The sequence below is a fragment of the Anser brachyrhynchus genome (genome assembly GCF_964034855.1).
Source record: "Anser brachyrhynchus genome assembly, chromosome: Z".
NCBI lineage: Eukaryota > Metazoa > Chordata > Aves > Anseriformes > Anatidae > Anser > Anser brachyrhynchus.
Window position 1 is genome coordinate 17,723,918 of NC_137697.1, and position 20,862 is coordinate 17,744,779.

General features: G+C 37.6%; 1 protein-coding gene across 5 annotated transcripts in view; it reads left to right on the forward strand.

Annotated features, from left to right (window-relative positions):
- Nucleotides 1-20,862, forward strand: part of CWC27 (CWC27 spliceosome associated cyclophilin) — a 130,711-nt gene that overhangs the window by 70,811 nt on the left and 39,038 nt on the right. For all 5 annotated transcript variants that reach the window (XR_013943836.1, XR_013943837.1, XM_080574672.1 and 2 more), the window contains exon 11: nucleotides 17,291-17,388. Coding sequence is in view for 3 of the 5 variants with exons in the window: in XM_080574672.1 (XP_080430798.1) it covers nucleotides 17,291-17,388 (98 nt within the window). In the remaining 2 variants the exon portion in view is untranslated. The remainder of the gene's footprint in view (nucleotides 1-17,290; nucleotides 17,389-20,862) is intronic.

The window sequence follows — 20,862 nt, forward strand, 5'->3', positions numbered from 1 at the left end:
ACTCTGAATCATTAACAAACTTTGGAATTGGTGAAACATGAGGGATCTCCTCTTTCACTGGACAGTCAGAGGGGCTTGATTGCCCATTCTCACTGAAATCCCAATTTGATATGGTCTACTCCTTCTGTCAGTATGTTTAGATCGAAGTGATCATAAAAATAATTCAAGGGGTTCTTAAAATGTCCTCTTAATCACTGTTGGGTTCTGAGACAGACGCAATTGGAGACTGAGCTATGGTGCTTGACTGGAGAGTGAGCAACAAAGTTTTAACAGAGATAGAGAATGACTATAAACAGTAATCCTTTTCTGTGGTATTACTTGGCCTATTGTGAATGTGTTGTAGAGTACATTTCTGAAGATTAATTCTCTGATGCATTGCATTTCCTGTGCGTGCCTACGTTTTCCTGCCATAAATAGGAAAACAAAGAATAGGTTGCTCCTACCAGAGCATATCATCCAGCACACACCTAGCACTCTCTGTCTTAGGGAACCCCTCATACCTGGACAAGAACTATAATGTGGGCCAAAAAAAAAATTGTTCTGACAGTGGAACTCCTAGCTTTTGACTTCCCTGACAGTCCTGCATCCCTCTCCCATCGCATCATGTGCATGTGGTCCCTTCATGTGACAAGAGGGCTTGGGGAAGGCAGTGCTCCAGCTAGGTTCTTTTCTTGCTGCCAAAAAAATTCTTTCCAGTCTGCTCTCCCTTGTCTGGATCAGAGGAGCCCCTAGGAGAAGGCGCAGCCAGGAAGGATCCTCAAGCTGGATGAATCACCCTGTTGGATCCTTTGAGGCTAAAATAGTAAGGAAAGAGGCAGTTTTTGCTAACTTTGAATGAGGCTCAGTGATTGCTTCTAGAATTGAAACATTCTGCAAATCAGTCCTTAAACTGACATTAAATTGATGACACTTTTATGTACAGAAAAGCAATTTTATGTAATGTTGAGGTTTTAGAAGAATTAAGTTACACTGTTTCTCTTCAGAGATCTGTTCATTTTGAGCCTGTATCTGTATTTACTTCAGGAAGTGAATAGGTAGATCCAGTAGAACGTTAACTGATATTCCAGTCAATTTGGCACTGATCTTGCAAGTACTTCAGCATGTGCTTAACTTTGAGCCTTTTCTAAAGTTAACAGAACTACTGTATACTCAAACCTATCTCTCAGTAGTAGTGTGCAGTAGCAGAGCATTGGAATATGATTTGTTTAAAGTATGCATTATATAGAGATTGCAGAGCAGACTCACTTGGGAATACTGTTGTAGTTTCATAATAGGGAAGGATGCTAAAATCTAAAAATGTCTAGGCCAGCTTACTATGAAACATTTTTGGCAAGATTTTCTTTTTTGAATCTGCCTTTTGAATATAATTACAAATTAAGTAAAGCTGACCATTTGTTTTATTTGAGGCTGCTTGTGTGGCAGAATTTAGGATTTTGTGTAGACAGGTGATACAGCAGGTCAGAAAAGGATTCTGTACGTCTGTGGTTGACTATATTTTACAGTGTCTGATAGGTTTTTATGGAAGCCATTTGGTGATCTCATCAACAACAAGTCTATTGTTTCATTACTATCAGATTCAGTGTGTTTGTGATTAAATCAGCAGAATGGAGAACATGAAGGGAGTGCTGTTCACTTTGCAATCATTTCCATCTGTTATAAATTTTTATCAGATGTTGGGTAACAGCAGGCAAGAGTCAGAGCAAGTGTTTTATCCAATTTCCAAGAAACAGTGATATGTAATTGGCATCTATTGTGCTCTTAGTTTAATCTGTCCATTTAGATATTTAAAATGTCCTAGAGTATACAGGTATTACAAAGCAAATAGAAACTTATTTCCATCTTTCCTCACATTTATTTTCTTTTGAAGGCTCTGATGCTGATATAAATGTTTTGGTACTTAGTAATCATGACCACTGATGACACTTCATAAACTGGAGGGTCAGAGTGAGACTTGGAGAGGAGAATCTCCATTAGGCATATGCTGCTGTCCTAAGTGGTTTTGCCTCGATTGATGATGTAGAAATTGGCAAGTAGAATTGGCTGGCCAGTGGCCAGCATCATTTGCCTTACAGAAGTGGGAGAGGGATCTATCAGTAACAGGCGTAAGCTGACGCTTTAGATGGCATTAGATGGTCCCAAGGAATGAAATTGTACATTTCTTATGAAATTGATTTTTAGCATTAATTATTGTAAAAAGATGTTCCAGTTTTCCATTTAAATATCTGAGATGCTTTTAATTATCTGAAGATTTTCGGTGCAAAATAATAATGTGCAAAAGAGTTGTCTGGTCTCATCTGAAAAATGAAGAATATTTTATTAATATAATTTACTGAGATGTTATCGAATGTATCCCTGACTCAGATATTAGACCTCTGCAGTATTTGTTCTACCCTTTTTTATGTAGAAAAGTCTCACTTTCTTTCTGAAATTAATAATTCCATTCTTTAGGTCAGAGGAAATTTTTAATGGTGGAAATAATCTTTGTCATCCTTTCTGGAACTTTTTGTATGACCATGTTGGCCGTTGTGACGTGGGTTGTCCCATGTTTTATATAGTATTCTCAAATGAGCCATATTGTTGTTTCTTTTAGAGCCACTGTAATACTTGTTGCATTATCCTCCTTTAAAATGTATTTTAACACTTAATGCATTTTATGGTTTTGTTTTCCACAACTACATAATAGTGTTCTTCCCTGAGTTGTTGCTAATAAAGCTCAGAGTCTTTTCATGACCTTGTTCTGAAATATTAGAGCTGTGTAAGGCATAAAAAAAACACACGTTTCCCTCTGGAGAGCCTCCTTCAGTTTTGTAAGGGAATTTCATAAGAATTTCTGAGAGGCTGATTGTGACCATTTATTCCATTCTCTATTCCTCAGCTAAAACTGTAGGAAATCACCATATTTTTTCTGGGCTTGACTGGTCTCCCGACTGGATATTCCAGATATGTTGCTATCAAGTACTCATTCCAGTTTTAGAGTATTTAACTTGAATTATTACCTTTTGCTGTATTGAAAAGTATCTGCTTATTCTTGTCTAAGATTAACTATTTTTTTGCTGTGTATTTTGTTTTCAATCTATTTCTTACCATTTGTCTTCTCTAATAGTACTTTAATAGGCCCTTGTTAAAAGATTTTTTGAATATCTAAAGCTCTTCACCTTGTTGTCCATTACTCTGTTCATCCACACTTTCATTTTGATGCAACTACTAGAGTAGTGAAACAGCATACAGACTCCCTATTTCAGATGGTGTTTATTATTTATTGTTGTTTGAAACCGTTCACAAGAAATTTTTACTGGGCTTTCCTTGGTCATCTCTTTTGTTGTCAAGGTATGGTATTTGTTACTATCAGGTCATTTGATAGAACATTGTTTTTAAGGTGAGTTAGGGGAATTAGTTGTTCTTGAGTTCCATCCAGAGGATGTTCTCTGAAGCTTTACCACATTTTAATTGGTTGATAACTCTTCTTCTGATACCTCTGGCTCTGGTGGTGTCTCATCTTTATCTCCGTATCAGATCAAGTTCTTAGAAAGTTACCTCCCTAGCACCTTCTCTTGAGAAAGCTGACACAAATAAATCATTTATCTTATCAGCAGTGGTTTTGTTTTACTTTATTATTCCCTTTAATCCCATGTGACCTAGTGACCTCTTATTTCTTTTGTTGTTTTAGTTAATTCAATCATTGTAGCATTAATACCTTCATCTGTTTCCTCTTTAAATCTCATCATAGGCCCTTTTATACATCTTCTAATATATGACGTTCCACAATCTATTCTGACAGCCATAGGTTTAAGTTTACAGATATAAAATTATTTGGTTTAAATAACATCTTAAACTTTGTTGTTTAGTCATACTAATTCCTTGCCTTTTTTTTTTTTATGAGCTTTGCATTACATCTAAGACTTCTGTTGTTTTTACAGGAAGCATGTATGTTATTTCTAAAGCATTTAGTACTTTTATCTAAGATATTAGAACTTCTCTGACTCATCCGGTGAAACCATCCTAAATTTTCAGGATGAATGGTTTGCTTTTTCCAAGACTGAACAATATAATACAACGTTCTAGATTTGTCAGTATGAATAACTAAAGACAAAGATTAGTGGCTAATAGAAAAATATGCTGAATTGGTTTGCTAAAGGAGATTATGCCAGACTAACTTGTCTCTAGGACCTTTCTGATCAAAAGTAATCTTTTTTTTCTTTTTTTTCTTTTTTTCTTTTTTTCTTTTTTTTTTCCTGTAGGCTAAGTATTTGATAAAAATTAACTCTAGATTAAGAGGGAATTATTAAAATGAAGGAGACAAAAATTTAGAAAAAGAACTGTAAAACAGGTAAGAAGCTAGTTTAAGAAGAAAAGCGGCTATTGTTTTAAGTCAGATTTATTAGGATAGTCCCTAGTTTAAGTTTTCAGTAACAGTTTAAATGTGGGGGACAGGAACCAACATTTTTTGTTAAATGAAACTTCTAGATAGTATGAGGCTGGAAAGTAATGTTAAGGAGGTAGAAGTAAGTTAGATAGGAATGTCCCAATGGAAAAATGAATTATCTCAAAAGCTTGATTGATAGAAATAGGGTGAATTTTAAGTTTTAAGATTATACCATAGGGGACTAAAACAAGAATTCTTAATGCAAGCCATCATTTGGAAGTGACAGATGAGGACAATATCCTATTAATCACAACTGTGAGTGACCAATGTGTTAAGCTGTGTGACAACAAAGAAAAAAAGGCAAATGCACTTTTATCACACATGAAGCTATGTATTTGCAATAGACATAGATACACCATTGTTCTGGATGAGAGATGTTGGCAGTCTCCTTGAGTTTTTCTGCTTATTCTTTTTAGTTTAACAATGTTACATTGGCCTATCCTGCATTAGCCAAAGGTAGGTTCTTCTTTTACATTGGGAAAAGTTAGGTTCTTATGTCTGTTTCAGAACCTGCTGTGAAAATTAAAGTACAGATAGTGCACAAAATCAGCCTTAAGATAAAACTATGATAAATGCTTCTATACATGCCTTAATGTATATATTTGTAGTTTCTGGCAGCATAACTGGTGGCTGAACAATACAAGTGAAGCAAGCCTTGTAGGGAAAGCTAATACCTTTTATTAAGCTAACTGTGAAAGAAAAATAAACTAGCTGAAGAAGAGTTCATGTGCTCTGAAACTTGTGTGTTTTTTTTCCTCTCCAGCTGTCCTAGTTGCCCTAATGAAATATGTTGCTGTTCCCTTAATACCTTTCTTCTTGCACATGTTTATACTTCATGCTCAGTTTGTAGGCCTGGCTGTTCTGTTAAGCTTCTTCCAACAGAGTAAAATGGTAACATTCTTCATCAATCTCAGCCTATGAGAATTCATTGCCCAGTACTGAGACTGCTGTAGTTCTCTACTGCAAAAACCCAACTTTGTTTCTCACACTGCTAACATAAAATGCAGTTTATAGTCCAGCATGCATAACTACATTAAAATAAAGGTTCAGATAATGTGTATTCTAATTATGTGATCCACTTATTTATATTCAGGTTTATGGGAATGTAAAGACAGCAATGTTTGCCAGTGTAGTCTCTAATAAACAAGCCAATCATATCAGATTTCAGCATTGAAATCATTCAATAGTCCTAGATAAAATACATACCAATACCGGTAATTCATCCATAAACTCTTTCAGTGAAGAAGTTTTTTAAACAAATAGTTACAGTCCTAATTGCAAACTGTAATATAGCAAGTACTGTTAAAGTCAAGAAACAACATTAACTGTTAGCATTAGTGTTAGCACAGGTGTCCATGCACGGCCCAGCACTTACATCAAAATATTTAGTTTACAGGTTTCTAATGTCAAGACCTGGTGAATGTCTTCTGCTATTTTTATATCACCTTCTTATGTGAGATACAACTGTGATGTACCATCTGCAGAAGACAGACAGACATCTGTCTGACTCCTGCACTAAAACCAGGCTGGCAAAAAGACAAGGTGTATATTCCAAACCCATAATTTTCAATTTTCATTCTCATTTTTCAGTTGTAAAATTCTTGCAGCACCAGAGATGAACGGTAATATAATCCATATAAAACAGGATTCTTGAACCCTAGAAAAGCTTTAGATCTATATGCCAAATGGGTAATTTACTGTCCATTCCAAGAATTGAATGTTCTGCAGGTACCCCAAAGGGCAGAAAGGGGAGTATCAGAAAAGACTAAAATTGTGACATTATAGAACAGTCATTTCCCTTGATCCTTCCTCACATTCCACCTATCAGTTAGTTGTACAAACATGATATTTTATATTGCTTTCATTTGTTGTTAGAGATCTCTATGTGGAAACACTATTTATATTTTAACTTAGAGTCGAAATTCTTAAACAGGAAGTTATGCATTTTTAAAGAATATGTAGCAGAAATCAAAAGCTAACACCTTAACAGGGATTCTTCTTCATTGTCCCTGATATTACTGAGATGTCTGTTAGTCAGTTCTAGAGCGACTTTTCATGGCTACTATTGATATAATAGGCATTGAAAATTATCATTACTACGTATAAGAGCTTATAGAATGTGCTTCTTATGGAATTAATAAATTTTGGAAAAGGAATGTGGCTGCCTGTAATAGGAGGGAATTTAATCCAGAACCTCTTTCCAGATTGTTAGCTTACAGTATGAATTATAGAATCATTTAGGTTGGAAATGAAGAGATAATACTGTACTATGGCTTAATTTTATTTTTGTCTAAGCTCAATTAACATAATTCTTTCTGCTATGAAATTCACATGAGCGTTGTTAGAGTACTTTAGTATTGATTTTATTATATATGTATATATACATAATTTCTATAATAGCTTACCTTGGAAATCAGTGTAAGGAAAAATTTAAACTGACAGAAGATGTTAAAGGATGGTGTTCATGCAAACACTATACTTTTACGTGACTATCTTCACATGCCTATATTATTTATAACATTTTAAAAGGACTTTTTAAACATATTTCTTTTTTTTTCTTGTTGTGATATGTTTACTTTGAGCAGCAGTTACTAAATAATTTATCATTTATGTATAGCCAGTTAGTAATTGTCCTTTGATGCTACTGAATGAAAAGCTAGCACAAACAAATGACAGGAAATGGCCTTTAAAAAATAAAAACAATGGGATTATAATATCATAAGAAGAGGAAAGGAAATAACATGTTATGTCATCAAACGTAATAATTTAATACTGATTACTACAGAAAACAGCACTTACCCAAATTAATTCTTGCTTCAACTAAAGCATACCTTTTAGAGAAATACCAAATCCATTGATGGAAAATACACCATCATCTTGTTTCAGTTGTTCAGTGGCCAAGTAGCTTCTTCACTATAAATTCACAATTTTCTGAGTGAATCCTGACTGAAAGACTATCTATATATTTTCAACACCAGCTGAGTACTTGAGTTTTGAAAGAAAGTGGCCTCATTTAATGTTGTACCAAGATCAGTGAATGGCTGTGTGCTAGACTAACCTCAAGCAATTGGGGCCCCTCTGGGAACTTAGGTGGAATTTAGAGGGTCCCCCACGGGCGGCAGCTCCCCCCAGGCCCCCTGCTCCTGCGTGGGCTCCTCTCCACGGGCTGCAGCTCCGGCCCGGGGCCTGCTCCTGCGGGGGCTCTCCATGGGCCGCAGCCTCCTCCAGGCCACATCCACCTGCTCCACCGGGGGCTCCTCCACGGGCTGCAGCGTGGAGATCTGCTCCGTGTGGGACCCGTGGGCTGCAGGGGGACAGCCTGCTCCACCAGGGGCCTCTCCACAGGCCGCAGGGGAACTGCTGCTGCCTGCCTGGAGCACCTCCTGCCCTCCTGCTGCACTCACCTGGGGGGCTACAGGGCTGCTTCTCACTCCTCTCTCTCCCTGCTGCTGTTGAATAGCATTTTTTTTTTTTCCTTTCTTCAGTCTGCTCGCCCAGCGGCCCAGCCAGCGCTGCTGTCTGGCTCAGCTCTGGCCACCAGCAGGTCCAGTTTGGAGCCGGCTGGAGCTGGCTCTGATCTGACATGGGGCAGCTGCTGGGCTCTACCCAGAGGCCACTCCTACAGCACCCCTGCTACCAAAACCTTGCTATGTAAACCTAATACAGTGTACCAAATATATTTCATTAGTACAGATTTTATATAGTCATTGTAATTTATATACATGTCTGCATGAACACACAAGTACAAATAGATATATACATATATAGAAAGAGGGGTCATTTTGTGTTTGTGCATAGCAAGTATAATCCAATGGTTACACCAATATCACAATTACTGTTTACTTCTGTAATCAGTTGCCTTTTCTTATGCTGAAGTGAAGTCGAATATATAACTCGTTTTTGATTTAGGAAGTTGATCAGTAAGTTCAGAAGACACATTAGTATTTTTTTGCAAGACACCTTCAGTGTTTGGCAACTTAGAAACAAGTTTATTCATTTAACTTAGAATATTTATCTAAATTCCCAATTGGTTTTATTCCTTATTAATGAAGTGTCTATTCCTAGCATTATAAAATACAAAAGAAAAAAAAACAGATTTATTAGAAAGCGGAAGCATGGACTGTATCATGATTTAAAGATAACTGTATAAAACCCTGTTATTAAGATAAAAGTTCATTGAAATATAAAGCTTTAATACTAAGTCAGCTTTGATACAGCTGAATGCTCAGAGATGGAAGATGTCTTATAGTAAAGTGAGCTTTCCAGAGGCTTTTAACCAAGCCAGAAACCAACTAATATTGAAATGAAAGGGCTAAGGTACCGAAACTCCATACCACTGCCATAACGTCATGAGTTTTTGGAGCTGTGCTTGGTCACAGCTCTTCAGCTAAGGGTGTTGTATAGCAAGTGTGTGTTTACCCATTTTAGGGGCAGATCCTTTGTGCAGAAGCAAGAGTTATGTTTTTAACTTTTAGTCTGGTGTTCAGTCTGCTGGTTCTTGTTGCATTTCATGAGGATGGAATCTTGATCCACCAAAATACTCTTTCTTTCAAATTCAGTGGGAGGATTACAGGAGGTCAGGCAATCTCCATTCAGTTGTTCATGGATTCCATCCAGCCATATGGATGACTAAGTTTGTAGGGTATTCTTACTTCATCTGACTTGTGACACAAATCTCTGAAACAGTCTTAGATTTGGAGTCAGGAAACTCATGCAATTTTTTGTATTAAGACAGTCAATTAAAAGAATCTTTTCGCCTTGCGATCACAGAATATAGAGGAACATTGAAAGATTTTCCAGTACTTCTGCATGCATGTGGCCTGCTTTGCTATACAGTATATAAAACTGCAAGGCACTTCTGCTGTGCTGAAGCACAAAAAGCTACTTAGTCATTAGGTGCAAGCTGGATTGTTCAAAATACGTTGATCTACTTTATTGCTGGCTTAGAGGTTAGCAGTCAAATTGAGTTCATGATTGGATTTCATTTAATTTATACAACTCAGTTGGAAAATTAAAGACAGAATAGACTGTTACCAAAATATAACAATTGTTCAGGGATGCCCAATTTGGATGTGGAATAAAGTCACACTGGGGAGGAAACATTCAGGTTTAAAAGAAATACGAAATCAGTGAAAAAGCAAAAGGATATAGCAAAGAATGTTTCAAATTAAAACACCTATACCAACTAGAAAGGCCAAAAGAGTCAGTGGAATATTGATGAAATCACCATGAGGCTTAAAGCAAGCAAACAGGCATTTCTGAAACAGTTTAAATTAAAAGGGCAGGGAAAAAATTCTAGGTAGGTTATGTATAGAGTCATCTGCTATACAGAATCATAGAATTGTCTGGGTTCAAAAAGACTTTTAAGATCATAAAGTCCAGTCATCAAAGTGACCTAAGTCCCATCACTAAATCTTTTCTCTTACCACCATGTCTCTTAAATACCTCCAGGGATGGGGACTCCACCACTTCCCTGGGCGGACTGTTCCAATGCTTGAACACCATCTCCATGAAAAAATTCTTCCTAAGTCACACTTGGCACAACTTGAGGCCATTTCCTCGTGTCGTATCACTTGTCACGCGAGAAAAGACACCAACACCCTTCTCGCTCCAACATCATCATAGTTGTAGAAAGTGATGGGGTCTCCCTTAAGCCTCCTCCTCTCCAGACTAAACAATGCCAATTCCTTTGGCTGCTCCTCATAAGTCTTGTTTTCTGGTCCATTCACCAATTTTGTTGCTGTTTTCTTAAAACATTCCACCAGCTCAATATCCTTCTTGTAGTGAGAGTCCCAAAACACAATATTCAAGGTGTGGTTTTACCACTGCCTTGTACAAGGGGACAGTCACTTCTCTAGGTCACAGCAGTGTAGCTGGCCACACTATTTCTGGTGCAGGCCAGGATGGCATTGACTTTGTTGGCCACCTGGGCACACTGCTGGATCAAGTTCAGCTGGCCATTAAGGTGGCAAAATCATTATATAGAAAACAAAAAAAATATTCAGTGTTTATGTTCTAGGTGTGGAAAGTAGTGCATGCATTATGTGAGTAGAATAAAAAGTTCACATACACTGTCAAGGGAGAAGTTGGGCAACACTTTTTAAAATTAAACACTCAATAGACAAGAGGCCTAGCTAACGTAAATGCAAGGACTTTGGTGAAAAGTTGAATGCTTTCTGTTCTACAAATGTTAGTTTTTAATAAAAACAGGAAAATTAAAGAGATTACAAAGAATTAGAGAACGGCCATTTCATAATCTAAATATGGCAAAAGGTGTGCTGTGACAGGGTTACAGCATTGGTGGATAGGGGAAGAGCAACTGTCATCATCTAACTGGACTTGTGCAAAGCGTTTGACACTGTCCCCCATAGTATCCTTGTCTTTAAAGTGAAGAGACATAGATTTGACATATGGACCACTCAGTGGGTAAGGAATTGACTGGATGGTCGCACTCAAAAAGTTGCAGTCAATGGCTCAGTGTCCAGGTGGTGTTCCTCAGGGGTCAGTATTGGGATGGGCGCTGTTTAACATCTTTGTCAGTGACATGGACAGTGGGATAGAGTGCACCCTCAACAAGTTTGCTGATGACACCAAGCTGTGTGGTGCGGTCGACATGCTGGAAGGAAGGGATGCCATCCAGAGGGACCAGGGCAGGCTTGAGAGGTGGGTCTCTGCAAACATCATGCAGTTCAACAAGGCCAAGTGCAAGGTCCTGCTCCTGGATTGGGGCAATACAGGCTGGGCAGAGAATGGATTGAGAGCAGCCTTGAGCAAAAAGACCTGGGGGTGTTGGTTGATGAGAAGCTCAACGAGCCAGCAGTGTGTGCTTGCAGCCCAGAAAGCCAACCACATACCCTGGGATGCATCAAGAGAAGCATGGCCAGCAGATGGAAGGAGGTGAGTCTCTATTCTGCTCTCATGAGACCATCTGGAGTGCTGCATTCAGTTCTGGGGGCAGCACAAGAAGGAAATGGGCCTATCAGAATAAGAACCATGAGAATGATCAAGGGGCTGGAGCACCTCTCCTATGAAAGGCAGAGAGAGCTGGGGCTGTCTAGCCTACAGAAGAGAAGGCTCCAGAGTGACCTCATTGCAGCTTTTCAATATTTAGAGGGGGGCTTATAAAGAAGACAGTAACTTTTTGCTCAGACAGACAATCTCAGTACAAGGCAGAATGGGTTTAAATTACAAGAGAGTGGGTTTAGATTAGATATTAGGAAGAAATTCTTTTTGCAGAGGGTGGTGAGACACTGGAACAGGTTGCCCAAAGAACTTGTGAATGCCCCATACTTGGAGGTGTTCAAGACCAGGTTGGATAGGGCTTTGAGCAACCTGGTCTAGTGTGTAGCATCCCTGCCCATGCAGAGGGGTTGGAAATGAATGATATTTAAGGACCCTTCCAACCCAAGCTGTTCCATGATATGATATATATGGGACAGAATGCTTTGTTACGTACACTCATCTGGAAAAAAAAGAGACTAAAGTTGTAACCAATGCTGGTTAGTATAATTTTGTAATTAGTAGATTAACTATGTTGCCTTTTGGAGAAACTGGAGGGATGGGATAATACTGTTTTAAAGAGTTGACCTTTTTTTATTTATAAAAATAACTGAGTTGGTACAGTGTTTGTAGTATGGGCAGATTTGTACCAAGCATTAGTTTATGAGCCACTGCCGTTCTTGTATTTATTTAAAAAGAGAAAAAGTCTTTAAGAAAATAATAGCGTATACGAGGACAAACTCTTACAAATAATTTGAATCGAATACGTTTGGTTAGACACTGGCTGGGTAGCCGGGCCCAAAGAGTCGTGCTGAATGGAGTTAAATCCAGTTGGAGGCTGGTTACTAGTGGAGTCCCCCAGGGCTCAGTGCTGGGGCCAGTCCTCTTTAATATCTTTATCGATGATCTGGATGAGGGGATTGAGTGCACCCTCAGTAAGTTTGCACACAACACCAAGTTAGGTGCGTGTGTCGATCTGCTCAAGGGTAGGAAGGCTCTGCAGGATGACCTGAATAGGCTGGAGCGATGGGCTGAGGCCAACTGTATGAAGTACAACAAGGCCAAGTGCCGGGTCCTGCACCCGGGGCAACCCCAAGCAGCGCTACAGGCTGGGAGATGAGTGGTTAGAAAGCCGCCTGGCAGAGAAGGACCTGGGAGTATTGTTTGATAGGCAGCTGAATATGAGCCAGCAGTGTGCTCAGGTGGCCAAGAAGGCCAACAGCATCCTGGCTTGTATAAGAAGCAGTGTGGCCAGCAGGTATAGGGAGGTGATTGTCCCCCTGTACTCGGCTCTGGTGTGGCCGCACCTCGAGTACTGTGTTCAGTTTTGGGCCCCTCGCTACAAGGACATGGAGGTGCTCGAGCGAGTCCAGAGAAGGGCAACGAAGCTGGTGAGGGGTCTGGAGAACAAGTCTTACGAGGAGCCGCTGAGGGAGCTGGGCTTGTTCAGCCTGGAGAAGAAGAGGCTCCGTGGCCACCTTATCACACTCTACAGATACCTTAAAGGAGGCTGTAGCGAGGTGGGGGTTGGTCTGTTCTCCCACGTGCCTGGTGACAGGACGAGGGGGAATGGGCTAAAGTTGCGGCAGGGGAGGTTTAGGTTGGATATTAGGAAGAACTTCTTTACTGAAAGGGTTGTTAAGCATTGGAATAGGCTGCCCAGGGAAGTGGTTGAGTCACCATCCCTGGAGGTTTTTAAGAGACGTTTAGATGTAGAGCTTAGTGATATGGTTTAGTGGAGGACTTGTTAGTGTTAGGTCAGAGGTTGGACTGGGTGATCTTGGAGGTCTCTTCCAACCTAGATGATTCTGTGTGATTCTGTGAATAGCAAGTGGTCAGAATGCAACAAGAATCTTACAGTACAACAAAAAGCCAGGTTATACAGTTGGAAATCATAAATGCAGGTTGTATCTGCTGCCTAGTACAACCTCTGAGTGACATCTTGGAAAGAATTGGATAAGAGATGGATTTAGAGTCATTTGGGGAAATAATGTGAGTGCTCAGTGAAGTCATGACATTGTATTCTTTTGTATTTCATTGTATTCCATTGTGAATTAAAGCTAAGGTACCAAGTATGCAATCAGCAGAGCGCTACTGGAATGTTAGCACCCCTCAATGTGTCTAATTTTGAGGTCTACATTCCAACGGGATTGTGGAAATGCTGCAGGGAGTTCTGAGGTATAGAGAAGTGATTAAAGCTAGGAAAACATAATTTCTTTTAAGAAGAACTTAAAGAAATATAACTTACTTAGCTTGCTGAAGAGAAACCTGAGTAGTGACTGAGGTAACAGTGTAGGAAAGATGATAGTTTCCCCATGCATGGTGTCTTAAAGTTGAAATAAGAGATCAACCTGTAGTGCCCCAAGTTTTCATAGTATCTAGATTGTGGAGTTCCCATCAGTCAGATTGATACATACTGATCCATAGTTGAGCCAAGAATTCAAATGAATTCCTAGACTTGATCCCTTTAAGACTTTCTAGATAAAACAATTCTTTTTAAGGAAGTCAACTAAGAATTTTGGAGTTACACATTTTCTTCTGAAACTGTTTTTCTTAATTTCCTGCAGATTTATTTTTCTCATAGTGCTTCTTGGAGCTAACTTTCTTAGAGAGTTTTGGCAATGTTGGAGAAAAATAATACTGTCTGTAATTCTTGTTTTCAGAAACATTCAATATGTAATTTATTACACACATGCATGCATATATATATATACACGTACACATATATACAGAGTTATTTTTTGCTTGATCTCGAATATGGAACAGATGGTTGAGATAGTTGATGACCATTGTGCTTGGCCCTAGAATAGTATAAGCCTTTTGTAAAGTTGTTTAACAGCTGTTATCTTTCAGGACTTCAGTCAGAAAAAGATATCGAGGGTTATGTAGACAAGAGATTGTAGTAATTGGAGAAAAATACTTAGGCTAAGCAACTTCAGATAAAAGGTTAAAAGCTGTTGTTTATACATAAGCTAGTGCTAGCCAGTATTTCAGGAGTTATGGAAAGTTACGGCTTTTATTTACTGTAAAATGTACTTTACATCCAAAAGCAATAAAAATCACTGTTATTTGGAAATTTGGTCCATGTTTAGAAGGAGTATCTCCAAGCCAGAATCCAGCTTGGTACTTAAGCAATTTTACTGAAGTGTTCTTTGCAAAATATGGAGATAAAAGATTGGAATTTTTAAAGAATGAGTTGCATTTCAAAAATTTCAAAAAATGAAATTCAGGAAGGAAATGATTTGTATGTAACGCTTGTACTGCCACTTCAGGAAGCAAAAATGAAGTTATGTTTTATTTTGTTGCATTCCATTTATGGATGAGGGGATGAGTAGTCTGGGGAGGTGATTGCACCTGTTTTGGAAGTCTGTGCTGAGGGAGGGAGGAAATATTCCAGACTACAGGAAGGGGGAAGAAGAGGAAGAATAATGAGTGAGAGCAAGAGAAGAGTCTGTAGCATAACAGTGGGACCAAGAAGGCAGTGAGAAGAGCCTGTACCAGACACACAGCTATGCCTCTGTAGTGACAGAAACTTTCCAGTGACAAGAGGCAACAGTGCAGTGCCTACAAGCTGAGAAAAGCTAAGGTATATAAAATGTCAGCAAATTTACTGCACACAAGGACCTGTGCTTCAAATATGAAGGGTACAGGTACAGGCTGATTTGTAGTCCCTTATTTTGATTATGCTGTACTTCATCAATTTCATGGTTTTCCATTTCAAGAAGTTAGTTATTTCGCATTCTCCACCAGTAAGTCTGGCTTCTGGCTTTCCAATTAATCAGTTCTTGGGGCTTCCTCCTTAGCATGTAGGTTTTTTGAATTGCCTTTCTCACCTACCTAACTTTGTGAAGTGACCCTAGGAATAAAAAATGTAGGAAGTTTAGAGTCTGTACTCTTGAAGCCAAATATCAAAGTCCTATTTTGACCTAGTACTGATCATAGAGGGAGCTTGAAAAATTACTTTATAATTAGGCTCTCAAGGAATTAAGACCTTCTGTGTTCTTTACAGAAACCTCTTTCCACTGGAAAAACAAAAGAGGGAGAGGAAGGCTGAATAGTTATCAGGAGACAGGTTCTTCTTCTTAATTCCGCAGTACTTTAAGATAACTGAGAGTGCGTCCCTCTTACAGAAAGCCTTTTGATGTGCTGGACTGTTGTATTCTAAGTGCCATTTGTAACCCACTCTTGCCGAGTTGCAAAGAAGAATTAGTTTCTTCCAGGAGGAAGAAAGAGCAGAGTTGTATTGTACCTGGCAGCGTACTTTGGAAATCTAGAGAAGAAAGTCCTATAGTTCCCAGGCACCTGGAATATCTTCACAAGGTTTTTGCTGCCACTTTTAATGAGAACTGAATGCATCTTTTTAACTTTTATCGCTATAAATATTTCAGATGTGTAACTTTAATTGATATGTATGTTATTTTGCCAGAATTCTGTAAGAAATACGTTCTTGTAATATACTAGATTGGTGTAGTGATACAGCTTGCTTACTGCATTATCCAAAATTTATATAAATGTTAGGGAGTTATTTGGGTTAAAAAAGTCTCCTAACACTTCCCTTGGTTTTTGTCTTGGTTTTTTTAAATCACGATAGAAAAGTAGAACTGTATTCTCATGTAAAAGTTGTTAATCTTCCTCAGTATCGTTTCTGCCAATTGAAAATTAAGATTTACTGCTGTGGTTGATTTTTTGAGTACCTTTGCAAAGTCAGACTTCTTTTTCTAGTACTTTTCACAAGCTCTGTCTTTGTACATACACAAATGAAAATAAAATTTGAAAGACGTCATCATCCCATAATTCCAAGTCTTTGCTTAAGGAAAGTAACATTGTGGTAACAGAGCTGCAGGAAGGTGCTTGCATGGCATATTCCTGCACTGTAGCTATTTTTGTAATGCACTGACTTTGAATACTAAATAAGTCAAAACTTACGTTTTGTAAAAAGTGGAAAATACAGATTCTGACACAGAAAAACGTGAAGCAGTTACCACTTCTTTAATACTGGTAACCGTTAGATCGGCACAAATAGATATGAACTGAAATTCAAGAAATTCCGTTTAAACAGACAAAAAAAGCTTTTTCACATTAGGGTGGTCAAGCAGTGGAACAGGCTACCCAGAGAGGTTGTGGAGACTCCATCTCTGGATATTTGAAGTCCTGACTGGACAGCGCCCTAAGCAGCTTGCTCTGATTGGCCCTGCTTTGAGGAGGTTACTTGGACTGGATGGTGTTCAGACATCCATTCCAAACTCAGCTATCTTGTGATTCAGTGAAGACAGACATTGTATTTGATGTTAATACACAGTCTTGCAAACTTTTGGTTTCTTCTTTCTAGTTATTTCTGGTTATTTGTTGTAACATTTTAAAACTAAATTAATTTTCATATGTAATATTTTTTCCGTACATACTTGTCATGTCTTCGTTATATAGCAACTACATTGTCTGTCCACCTAAGAAACCCAGGATGCTAGAATTTATTACTTCAGGAAACTGAATTAGAGAATACATGTAATATTCATTTGGCACTGCCTCTCTTTCAAAATCTCTTTGTGTGGTTCTTATAGCTAAATATTACAATATTAAATTAAAAATACAGATGGGAGTTCTTTGTTTTATTATTCATATCCTTGACATATTTCTAATGGGCTCTTAAAATAAGTCATCTGTTATGTTCTTTTGTTGTCTTTGCTAATGAAAATATGAACTTTTCTAGGTTCTAATTGATTTTTAAGCCATCTTCCTAGCATCAGTGAGTCAGTACATTCTCTTTGTTTATATCAGAGATTTACTGCCCATTAATTTTGATTCTGTTTCTCCTGAGTGGCTTTACATTCCTAAAAGATTAAATTTTTGTAAATATTTTTCCCTTTGCAGTGAGGAGCTACGGAAAGAAGCACGACAGCTGAAACGTGAACTGCTGGAGGCAAAGCAAAAAAAAGAAGAGCAAGCTTTAAAACCCAAAGAAAAGGAAGGTAAGAGTATAATATAGCAGGTGTTGTGTGGATTTCCAGTTAACAATACAATTTTAAAGTTGTTTAGTAGTTTTGTGTTTCAGATGGATATATTGTTGAAATGTTGTGGGTTTTTTTTCCCAGAAAATTAGTTTTCCTTAAGAATGAAAGGATGCTAGTATATAAATAAATTAGACAGGTGGCATTTGTTCTTTCAAATGTTCTTCAGTTACATATGTATAGTTGGGCAGGCTTCTGTATTTGAAATAATTTTTTTTCAAATAATTGATTTAATTCTTTAATGGGGACCTACCTATTCTGACCTCCAAAGTGGAAAGTATTCCTAAGTGTCCAACTTGGAAAGGTACTTAAGGGTACACATGATTAACTCTGAACTCAAAGGTATTGACTTCAAACTTCTACACCTCTTCTGAATGATACCAGGGGAACTTAAAATCAAGAAGTTGGTTGCATGTTTGTTCTTCGTAAACCTTAGCAAAATGGGATCTTCAGATGCCCACTTTTTATCAGAATAATTTTATATTCAATTTCTTACTAAATGCACACAAATTGTTAAGTAAACTGCATTTTTAGTGCATAAGGATTTAACACTTCGTTAGCTGAACAGAAAAAAAAAAAGACAGGCTTTTAAGTACTCTGGAGTTGCTAGACACATTTCTGGAGTGGGTTCTTAGTCCAGTTCTCAAACAACATAAAAAATCTGAAAGAAAATATAAAGTCATTGCCAGAAAAATTTCCATTACTCTACTCTCATTTATCATATCATTTTTTATACAAATTAGAAAGTAGAAATCATAACAATTGTTAGAAAATGTCATGGATTCTCTTGAATCTCTGAACTTGATCAATAACCAGTTTGGCAAATTAAAAAAATGCAGTATCTGGAACTTGTATATGAAGTCTGTCACCATATTATACAAAGTAGTGGCTCTGAAAAGCTTCTAGGAATCATACTGTCACTAAATGAATATAAGCTGTTGTTGGCAAGACACTGAATGCAGTCATTGGACACGTTAAAAAAGGAACTGCAAGTGGAAGTGTAGAAAAGAGAGTAGTTCTTATGTACATATATGATAAATGATAAAGAGTAGTGCCATGTATGGCAATTGTAATACCATTGCTTTAACATTATCCCTGTTCCGGTGCCAGTTACGTCAGAGGACTTACTGTAGAATAATTTGAGGAAATCCACTTTACAGTGACAGACTAAATTAATACTTGGATACCACTGGTAGATACAACTATGGTACAATATTGAAGGATACCTTTTATTCAAGGACAGGTAGGGGGTGGGGGAAGAAGAAATGGGAGCTTTATGTATCAGCTGTTTGGGGGGGGGCGTTGTTGTGTGTGTGTTGTTTTTTTTATTTCATTGAATTAAATAGCAGGTAGGAGATTAACCTGTTGAAGAGCTATAGGTAAGAATTAATGGTAAAAATAGTTCTTGTTTTCCTTTTTGTGAGTGCTGTCAGAGCATAAGTATTTGTCTGTTCCAGTACCTGTTGAAAAAGATATATAGCAGGAAAGAAACCATTCAGCAGGTTCTTGGAGTACCTAACTGAAAAGTATGAAAATAAACATGTTCTAAAATTGAAGACAAAATGAAGAAGATGTTAAATGAGATGCAAATAGCAAAGGGGAAAATGATTAATGAAAATACAGTAACAGGAGAAGAATAAGCAAGAAAAGAGTTGGTTTTCTTTGGCAAAACAAAAAGGAACTAAGCTTGAATGCTTGTTTTAATTCAGTCTTTAGCATAGCAGTCAGCTTTGTTCATATGGTTACATGTGATCAGTGACATAAAGGAAGTATTCATGTACAGAACAAACAAACTAGAGACTGCTTAGATAAATTAGGTGCATTAAAATCATTCAAACTTGATGGAATTCAGTGAAGCATATCAGAGTTGGCTCAAGCAGTCCCAGAGACATTAACTTTAATAAAATATTAAAAGAATTCTTAAAGAGAATTGTAATCAAACTGGAAAGCAGGATTCCCAGGAATCTGTTCATTAGTGATCTGGAGAAGACAGCAGATTACCTTTATTAAATTTTCTGGACTAAAAAAATATATTGGTCAGGGAAGGGGAAGACAAAAGGAAAATCAGAAAAATGCAAATTTATAAGAAAAATGAGAAAATAAGAAATAAGGAAATAAGAAAAATGCAAATTTAAGCACTAAGTATGTATTTTCACATGCAGTAGTCAAATTGAAGAGCTGTCCTCCCTTGCACTAGCCCTGGTCTGTGTTGAAGCTTTTACTGACATGATTTGGTTTGTTAAGTTGGAAAAAAGGTGTTCCTTTTTTGTTCCAATTTTGTATTGGATTAATCAGTTCATAGAAGATTAAAACCATGTCAAGGTAAATGGAATATGTGCTTAGGAAAGGGGGAGGTCTGGTGGAAAAAAAACGGTAGTAAGTGGTTTGTATCTCTCTTAGAAATGATCAGTTGTATAAATTCAAGATGTTAGGTAGCGCTTATGCAACTTAAAATCTAATACATATAGTGCCATGCTATTGAAAAAGACTCAAAAAAAGACATGTATAAAGTAGCATGTTGTATGCAAGGCAGACTCATTGTTCGATCTGAGCAGGTCTTCATCTCTAATATATTGCTCAGTTTTGGCCATTCCACTTGGAAAAAAAGATATTGAGACTTATTATAGGAACACAGAAGAGAGTAACATCAGTGACTGATCTGGAAAGCATAACATTTGAACATTGTAGGAAGAGTGGCTGTTTAGTTTAGAGCAGAGATGACTTTGTAAAGGAAGCCATATTAAATACCTTCAAGAATGTTAAAGGCTACCATGGAGAGGAAATTATTCTTTGTAATTTCTGTGGAGAAGACAAGAGATAATAAGTTTCAATTACAGCTAAAGGGATTTAGGTTAAATGTTAGGGAAAACTTCTATTGGACTAGATGACCTACAGAGTGGAACTCTGCAACAGAAGATTAGGCAAATACTTCTTAAGACTAGTTTAAAAAAGGTTGAGCCTCTCTTGTGGGTGGGATGGGCTTAGATGTTCTGTTTTTCTAGATTCTGTGAAGAACATCTCCTTAATAAATCAAAAGAAATATAAGATGTGACTTGGAAGAGGGTTTTGTGGGGGAGGAGAAGCTAAGCATCTTGCTAACAGTGATGGTAGTTAGGTGGAAGCACAACGGAAGGTATTGTGTTTACCATCACTGTTTAAATCAGGTAGTTAAACTCTTGGTTGTAGGTCTGCCAAAATTATTGAGTAAGTATTACTGTCCTTTGTTTTTTTGCTTTCTTTTCAAATAGCTTATACTGGTACTCCAGTGAGTTATTTTATCTACATCCTGAAACAAGCAGGTCAATATCCTAATGATGTTTCCTTTTTTGATGAAGAAAAAGAAATGTAATTCACCATATGATCAAAGGAAGTAAATATTTCTGATGGTAGAGAAACTGCTGTTACAAAATGCACACCAAAAAAGTAAATGAGACT